This window comes from Bos indicus x Bos taurus, chromosome 5, assembly GCF_003369695.1.
Source record: "Bos indicus x Bos taurus breed Angus x Brahman F1 hybrid chromosome 5, Bos_hybrid_MaternalHap_v2.0, whole genome shotgun sequence".
Taxonomy (NCBI): Eukaryota; Metazoa; Chordata; class Mammalia; order Artiodactyla; family Bovidae; genus Bos; species Bos indicus x Bos taurus.
This window is the reverse complement of record NC_040080.1, coordinates 60,044,397-60,053,914: the sequence shown is the minus strand read 5'-3', so window position 1 is coordinate 60,053,914 and position 9,518 is coordinate 60,044,397. Positions and strand designations below refer to the sequence as shown.

The following is a 9,518-nucleotide window of genomic DNA, read 5'->3' as shown; positions in this document are numbered from 1 at the left end:
CAAATCAAAGCCACAAGGAGATGGTTTATTAGGATTAGGATTACTATGATAACTATTGGAGAAGGAAAACAGCAACCCACTCAAGTATTCTTGCCTGGAAAATCCCATGTACAAAAGAATCTAGGGCTACTGTCCTTGGGGTCGCAAGAGTTGGACACAACTGAAGTGACTTAGCACATGGGATAACTATGATTTTTTTTTTTTTTAACGGTAAGTGTTGGTGAGATAGTGGAGAAGTTAGAAATCTCATACATTGCTAGTGGGAACATAAAATGGTGCAGGCATTGTGGAAAGCAGTCCGGTACAAAAATTCAAGTACAGAATTACCATATGACACAATTCCATTGTACATTAAAAGGATTAATCCGCGATAGCATGAATATCCTCCACCTCAAATATAAATGCAGTATAAAGACCGTTGCGGACCTCTGTCCACAAGGCAGAAGAAAGAGATGGGCAGGAAGACCACCACGCCATATTCTAGACTTCATCTGAAATATATTCTGTACTTGATCTTCTGTGAGTTTCAGCTCCCTTAAGTCTATCCAGTCTTGCTTCTAACTCCAGAGACCCAAACTCGTTCTCCCAAGTGTACAAGGACTAAGGAAACCCCCAATAGCTAGAAGTAGAAAGTAGAACGTGAAGTCCCTCAGTCGTGTCAGACTCTTTGCGACCCCATGGACTGTAGCCCGCCAGGCTGCTCCGTCCATGGGATTTTCCAGGCAAGAATACTGGAGTGGGTTGCCATTTCCTTCTGCAGAGGATCTTCCCAAACCGGGGATGGAACCAGGATCTCCCGCACTGCAGGCAGGCTCTTTACCGTCTGAGCCACTAAGGAAACCCCCACTAGCCAAGCTGGCGAGAAATCACGATCCCTCTACAGGGTACGCAACAAACCCTTGAGGAAGACGAGCATCTCACTGCCTATGCTGCGTCGCAGGTACTCATTCTTCCGGCAGAGCGAAGTAGCTCGTTTTCCAATGGCCGCGCGCTACCAGGAAGGTACGCACCCGTTGGCTCCTGTGGTTGCCCGGAGACAGGCCACCCACTTCCTCCAATCAGCATGCATCTCTTTGAGCCCAATCACAGAAGCCAGAAGAGCGGCAGTCTGAGGTGAAAGGTCATGCTGCTATTTGGCGGCCATTTCTCTTAAAGGCCTGTGTGGTTACTTCAGTCCCGAGGGTCGCACGAGAGTTGCGTCGGCGGCGAGTATCCTGCAGCATTTCCCCACTACCGCAGCAGCAGTCGCGATGGTAAGGAGAAAGAGAACGACCAGAGTTGCGCGTGAGAGAGAGGGAGACTTGCCGGGCCTGGTGGTGGTTTCGCGCGTTTCCCATTCATCCGCGTGAGGCGCCGCGGGCCCGGTGGCCGGCCCCTTTCTCCCCGCCCTGGTTGTCTGAGGCGCGCCCTCCTTCCGAAGCCCTGTCTTTCCCTCCCTAGGAGTGCTCCTGCCTCCTTCCTCTTCGTTTGAATCCGAGCCTGAGGTGTTCTTGCTGCCTGGGGCCCGGGGTTGGGGTAAAGATAAAGCGACTTTTCACGTTCCACTTTACACACTCCAAAATCCTGTTTCGTCTAGTGATGTTGAGAGGCCCGACAGCCCTTTGGAATACTGAGCCCAGCCTTTGAGTATTCTCAAGTAAATGTGTTCATTTAGCAAATGTTTACTGAGCGCCTGCTACCTGCCAGGGCCTGGGCCAGGTAAAGTTCTAGGTGCTTGGAATATAGGGTGAAAAGTATTGATGCGGACCATGCTCTAGGTTAACTCAGTCGGTATGGGAGAAAGACATTAATCAAATAACGATAAATGTGTACTTTCAAGTAATGTTAAGTGCTGAGAAGGGCGCAAACAGGGTGCTGTGAAGGCCTGCCATGGTACGTTAGAAGAGTGGTTACGGTGTGCATCTCTTGGAGGAGGGATTTAACCTGAAACCTAAGCGTTATGAGAATACAGCTCCTTAAAGAGCAGGAAGAAGTGTATGAAGGCCCAGCTCAGGGATCAGGAGCACAGGCCCTAAGGCCGAGAGGAAAACCTGACCAGTTGAAAGAATTGAGAGCAGACTGCAGCCGCTTGCAAGGATAGAGGTTCTGAGATAATAGGGTCGGGCAAGACTTCTTAGGCCTTATGAGGGATTCTGGATTCAACTCCCAAGTGCATTGGGAAGCCATTGAAGCATTTGAAGCAGAGATAAGATAAAAGTAATACTTGCCTTGTGGCTGGTAAGTTGGAGAAAGACAAGAGTGAAAATTGGAGACCCACCTGAGATCACTCCGGATATGTTTATTCTAGAGGAGTTCAGTAGCCAGGTTTCTTGGTTCTTTTCCTTCTTTGAGCTGATGAGTGAGCAGATGAGGAAAGGAAATAAAGTCTGAATTGACTGGGAATACTATTGGTTTGCTGAATAAACAAGTTTAGGGATTGCCTATAGGTAGGAGACCCTGCAAGTCAAAGAAGAGCCAATCCTATCTCCTGGAATTCTAAGTGAAAAGCTGTGGAGCATGATCTGCCCCCTGCCTCCTCCTGTGGCCTCACACAGAACTAACTCCTATGTCCCAGAGATCACCTTATTGATTCACTATTCCCTCCTTTTACATAGGTAGCCCAGCCTGCCTAGATCTGCCCTTTTCCCTCTGGAAATACCTCTCATCCTTTAAAACAAAGGCACTACTTATTTCAGGCAATCCTCCCTTTGCTTTTAACCTGAGATTGTTTGGTATCCTTGTACGCAGCATATATCCTCTTACTACATTGCAAAATAATTGTCTGTCTGTATGTTTTGACCCTCCCACTGTGGGCTTCATGAGAACAGGGACTATCAGCTGCTCTTTTTCCTTTTCCTTTTTTGCCTTTACCTTTGTTTTTTTGTGGCCTTGGGACAGTGAGTGATGTATATTAGGTATTCAGTGTTTTAAGTCGACAGTGAATACTTCTGTAAGTTTTAATGGGTTGAAGATGAAATTGGCTGACTAGGTATTTTAATTTCTCTGAAGCTCTTCAACAGAAGTGAAAATTATGTAATAAAATGAAAGTAAATCAAGAGTTTGCTTCATTTGGACACCAAATAGTATTGATGGTTTAATAAAGAAGAGAATTAATCAAATTGGGTTCTTTTTTTTGTTGTTCTTTATGCAGAGTTTGCCCCTCAACCCCAAACCTTTCCTCAACGGATTAACAGGAAAGCCAGTAATGGTGAAGCTTAAATGGGGAATGGAGTACAAGGGCTACCTGGTGTCTGTAGATGGCTATATGAACATGCAGGTGAGCTGAAGAGTTATAAAGATCATTAAGTTGTATTTATTTTTCTTCCCCTGACTCCTCAGAGGTTTAGTGTGACTTACAAAGATATAATTCGTATAACTGACAAACATAAAATTCAGGAATAAAGTCAAGGCCAGGAAGGATGCTGTAACTGTGATCACTACATGTGAGATTGGGCACAGATTTCACTCCTAGTGTTTACAAGTAAGAAGAGCTCAGACATTTGGTTCACAGTGCCATAAGACAAATACACTAGAGTGTACAGAAAAAGCACAAATTTTTGCAGCACTTAGCTCTGAGAGAAACTTTTCAAGTGAAGTCTTTTGATAAATGCTAAATGTATAACATCAAAGTAATTTGATAAAAGCAATTCTTGAGGGAGAAAACAGACCGTGATGAACTGACTATGTGTCTGTTAAATTGGCTACTGTAAATGTTTCGGCCAGGCTTTATACTTTGTGTTTAATTGTGATTTTAAAATGTATAATGTAAAATTTACCATTTTAATCATTTTGAAGTGTGCAACTCAGTGGCATTAACTACATTCACACTTTTGTGCATCCATCACCATTATCCATTTCAAGAGCTTTTTCATCATCCCAAAGTGAAACTCTATGCCCATCAAACAAGAACTCGCCATTCCCTCTGCCTCCTGGTAAACACTATTCTTTTTGTCTTTATTCGAGGTACCTCATATGAGTGGAATCTTAAAATATTTGTCCTTTCGTGTCGGGCTTATTTCATTCAGCATGGTGTTTCCAGGGTCCATCCATGTTGTAGCATGTATCAGAATTTCAGCCCTTTTTATGGTTGAAGTAATGTTCCGTTGTGTGTAGCAGTCCCTTAGTATCCTTGGGGCGTTGGTTCCAGGACCTGCCTGCTGTGCTGAACTCCACAGATGCTTGGAGTCCATAGTTGGTTCTCCATATCGTGGTTCTGCATCAACTTGTCCATGGAGTTCAAACCTGTATTGTTCAAGGGTTGACTGTATATACCTCATTTTACTCATTCTTCTGTTGTTGAATATTTGAATTGTTTCCACCTTTTGACTATTTGTGAATAATGCAGTGAACATAGGTGCACATGAATCAGTTAAGGGTCTCTACTTTCAGTCTTTTTGGGTCTTATATCCAGAAGTGGAATTGCTGGATGGTACAGTGATTCTTTAATTTTTTGAGGAACTGCCAGACTGTTTTCCATAGCAGCTGCACCATTTTACATTCCACCAGCAATGAATGAGGGATCCAATTTCTTAATATCACCAACACTTGTTTTCTGTTTTTATAATAATAGTCATCTAATAATGTGAAGTAGTATCTCATTGTTTTGATTTGCATCTCCTTAATGATTAGTGATGTTGAGACTTATTTATGTGCTTACTGGTTATTTACATATCTTGCGGAAAATGCCTATTCATGTCCTTTGGCCATTTTTAAATTTTTGTTGCTTAATTCTAGTAGTTTTCAGCCACTTTTTTGAAGAAAATATTTGAGGTTATATTTTCCTGAAGCACAGGTATTTATGTGACTGATTAATGACTGATGAATGAATTTTAAAGGGAACCTAGATAGGTGGTCAATCATGACTCCGTGTATTCTATACTGGTTATGTTTTTAGGTGAATACTAATAGGCGCACTTATAGGCTCAAAGCTGAGATTTTCTTTACTTTAGAGTTTACCACCTGAACAGACCATGCTCAGGTGCCCAGAGTTCCTGGAAAATTATCTAAGCAGTAATCGTTTGCCAGGGCTATAGAAAAATTTGAAGACTATACCCATTGTGCTAAAAATGTTCTAGACATAGTGGTGATTAATTACACAAGTTTGTGAATATACTAAACATCACCAACTTGTACACTTGAAGCGAATTTTGTGGTATAAGAATGATATCTCATTAAAAGAAGGGAATAAAAAAATAACCCACCAAATATTTGGTTTTAGAAGTAATGTAGCTTTCTAATGAGCCAGCAAGAGTTAGTATCTCTGAGTAACTAACCACATTGGTGATGCTTTTTTGAGTTTGTTCACTGGCACGGAATATACCGGTGAACAAAAGTTGCTGTGCTCAAGAAGTTTATGCTTTAGTGATGGAAGATGGTTTTATAGTGTGATATCAGGTAATGGTAGATGGCTTTGAAGAAAAGGAAAGCAGAAATGGAATGGAGTGAAAGAGTGTACAGTATTAGAAGGGATAGCCAGGGAAAGCCTCTCTGAGAAAGTAAATTTAAGCAGAGACCAGAATTGACTGAGTGAGTGAAGAATATCTGGTGAAAGTGAAAATCACTCAGTCGTGTCCGACTCTTTGTGACCCCATGGACTATAGGCCATGGAATTCTCTTAGCCAAGATACTGGAATGGGTAGCCTTTCCCTTCTCCAAGGGATCTTCCCAACCCAGGGATCGAACCCAGGTTTACCCACATTGCAGATGGATTCTTTACCAGCTGAGCCACAAGGGAAGCTCAAGATACTGTAGTGGGTAGCCTATTCTTTTTCCAGCAGATCTTCCCGATCCAGGAATCGAACTGAGATCTCCTACATTGTAGGTGGATTCTTTCCCAACTGAGCTGTCAGGGAAGCCCTTTCTTGGGAAAGAGCATCCCAATTTGAGGGAACAGCAAATTGCAAAGGCTATGTAACAGAAACATGCTTTTTCTGTTCAAGGCTTGGCAAGAAGGCCAGGGCAGAGTTAATAAGGGAAGTATGATAGAGAAGTTGGAGTGGTAGTCATGGAACGCCTTTTAAGTGATAGTAAGACTTTTGGATTTAATTAAAATATGATAATATACAAACAGCTCATACAGCTCAATATAAAAAAAAAAATGGGCAGAAGACCTAGACATTTCTCCAGAGAAAACATACAGATGGCTAACAGGCACATGAAAAGATACTCAGCATCACTAATTATTAGAGAAATGCAAATCAGAACTACAATGAGGTATCACCTCACACCGGTCAGAAAGGCCATCATTTAAAAGTCTAACAAATGATAAGTGCTGGAGAGGGTGTAGAGAAAAGGGAAGCTTCCTACACTGTTGGTCAGTATGTAAATTGGTACATCTTCTATAGAGAATAGTATGGAGGGTCCTTAAAAAGCTAAAATATAGAGTTAACATATGATCCAGTATTCCCACTCCTGGGCATATATCCAGAGAAAACTAATTCAAAAAGATACATGCACCCCAGGGTTAAGTCTTAAAGAGGAAAATGTAGAATCTAAAAAAATGATACAAATGAACATGTTTACATAACAGACTCAGAGACATGGAAAACATCTTTGGTTACTAAAGGGAAGGATGGAGAGGGATAAATTGGGAATTTGGGATTAACAGATACACACTACTATATGTAAAATAGATAAACAAGGATTTCATGTATAGCACAGGGAACTAAAACTACCCTGTATCTTGTAACCTATAACGGAAAAGAATCTGAAAAACGTAACTGAATCATCTTGCTGTACACTCAAAACTAGCCCAGTAATGTAAATCAGCTGTAATTCAACTAAAAAAAAAATGTCGTAGAAGGCCTTTGAAGCATCATTGTATAATTTAGAAACCAGTTAAATGTTGGTGAACAACTGCTGCAAATAATCACTTCAAAAAAAAAAAGCTGGTTGATCTTTTGCATACAAAACTAATTGTCGGCAGTAATTTCAGGCAAAACCATATCCTCTACGAGATTATTTTTGTTGTCTAGGAGAAGGAATAGTATCCAGTAGCATTATTAATTCATTAACATGTTTTAATTACTTTATCTAACATCCGTTCTAAGCCCTGTTTTTCTTTCCCTTTGCCCACTTACCTAGTTAGTGATGGAAATTTGCCTGTTTCCTTTCCTGTTCATTTCTTTTCTGAGTCCCAGTAGCACTGATTGTGATTTTAATTCACAAGTAAAGTTTATTAACTATATGTAGAAGGAAAGCTAAACATTTTGATGTAAAGTTAGAAATAATAGAGTTCTCTAAAGTAACCATAAGGGTCACTCTTAATTACTTAACCTCTTAAGAACTTTTTTTTTCCTGTTTGTTAGCACATTATTTTTTAAATATCCTTATTCATTTCTTTAGTTTGGTTGTTGAATAATATAAGAGTATTTGGCATTTTAATCATAGCTTTTATACCCATTGGGATCCTCAGTATGATTGATACAATGTTGTTAGTCCAAGAAAAGTTACTGTCTAGTTCTTCAGAATTATTCAAGCTTATTCATAAATTGGAGACTTCCTAACATGTTAATGTTTAATAGAAAGAAATATACATTACTGAGAGATTTTAAAAATTGTGTTGAAACAAGCTTTATTATATTAGTTCCACATCCATCAATGTTAACTTTACTTAATATTTTACATGAAACCAAAAAGGACTACAGTAGTATTGGAAAGCTAATCTAATTATTGTAGATAAATGTACATCATTGGTACAGAAAGGTCTCGGTTAATAAGTTCTCTCACCAGTATTAGCTATATAATACTCTTTTCCTCTGGTATGATAATACATTTTCTTCTTATTTAAAGCTTGCAAACACAGAAGAATACATAGATGGAGCATTGTCTGGACATCTGGGTGAAGTTTTAATAAGGTAACAATGTCAGTAGTATATATAAGGAGTTGGTGATGAGCATTAGAAATACATGTTTAAATGAACTATTGGTGCCTCAATCTCAGACTTATGTTTTTTTCTAACTACTATTAATTTAGAATAATATGCTACAGCTAGACTTCGAGAGTCTTGAAATTGTTAAACTTGTCAAAGCAGATTTAAATACTTCGGAGCTGTTCATTCTTAAGGTTTTCCTAGTGTGGCTATTAAACTTTGTAGCTCTTAACTGTGCCTTTTTCAGTGGTTTTAGTTGCAAGAACTTGATTTTTGGGTGGGTCTGTCTGCTGTTAGGTATTTGTATTATACTTACTTTCTAGAACTAGCTTCACACCTCTAAATTCTAGTCATTTTTACAACCACATTGTATAAAAGTAATACCGTGTGCTCTATAACAACCAAAGGTAAATTTTTTTAAAAGAGAAATGATGTGTTGTAACTTTAGCATTAATATTTTTGTAATGAAAAAAATCTAGTAATAGTAATAATTCAGATCTTACATGGGCTCTTGTTGAAACAACAAAATGGTGTCTTTCTGTTTACAGGTGTAATAATGTCCTTTATATCAGGGGTGTTGAAGAAGAAGAAGAAGATGGGGAAATGAGAGAATAGCATCTTTGGGGGGGAATTTTTTATATATATTTGTATACAATAAAAATCTGTTTGGTTTTCAGTTTGACTGTGAGCGGCTATTCATATTCAGATACTTACTTGCATATTCAGATGAAACAGTTCAAAGATTATTCACAGAACTAATACTTTAAAAGCCACCCAACTTTATTCAAGTTTGTTTTCATGTAAACCCAGTGCTGTATTTTTTTTTCCTATGAGAGAAATGTATTTATATGCTTTATAAATGTTTGTGAAAGTGAATTTCAGCCCTTGAAATTGTATATTAACCGAGACCTTTTAAAGTTATTTTTGAGCCACTTTTGACATATATAAAGTTAAATATTTTCTTAGAATTCATATAGATTGTGTTATTTTACTCAGTAGTCAATAAATTACATGTTAACACTATATCAGCGTATGCTAAATGATACATACATTACAGCTAAAATTGAAACACCACCTGAAAATTAAAATAGTTTTGAGTATAGAACACAACAGAAATTGTGAAATCAAATGTAGGCTAAAGGCATATGGTTTGTTCACTTAAGAGAATTAAATTTTCTGAACAGAACACCTTAACGTGAATTAGAAATCAGTCTCAAGGTTGGTTATGTTCAGACCACATAATCTAGTGGTTTTAAGTTTTAAACTCCTCAAAATCAGTGTTTTAGAGCTGTACATTGTTAAAATGTATACCTCATGGTGATAAAACGTATATTATGAACTTTCCTGTGGATCAGTTGAAAAAAATTATTTAAAGTCTCAGGTTGTCAGAATGCCATTATTGCTCTTAAAAGGTCATTCGCCATAAAGTTACACTAACAAAGTAGCTGTGGATGTGTATCCCCAACTGGGACAACAGAAGGAATAAATGTTTAGCTGTATACAGTAATGGTTAGGATATGGATAATAAAAGTCTTCAACAAAATAATGTAACTCTCATTTCCAATCATAAGAGTCTTTTAGAATAAGGGCCTGTCTTCTGAAATTGGTTAGGCCTGTATGTGTGGCAGAATATTGCCATGACTGAAAAGCAAAATCTACAGAATATGC

General features: G+C 38.7%; 1 protein-coding gene across 1 annotated transcript; it reads left to right on the top strand.

The window, feature by feature from the left end:
• The first annotated feature begins 1,109 nt into the window (after nt 1-1,109).
• On the top strand, nt 1,110-8,529 carry SNRPF (small nuclear ribonucleoprotein polypeptide F). Its single transcript, XM_027542112.1, has 4 exons — nt 1,110-1,253; nt 3,131-3,256; nt 7,771-7,835; nt 8,399-8,529. The coding sequence occupies exons 1-4, from the start codon at nt 1,251-1,253 to the stop codon at nt 8,463-8,465; spliced, it is 261 nt and encodes an 86-aa protein (XP_027397913.1). The 5' UTR covers nt 1,110-1,250; the 3' UTR covers nt 8,466-8,529.
• The last annotated feature ends 989 nt before the right edge of the window (nt 8,530-9,518 follow it).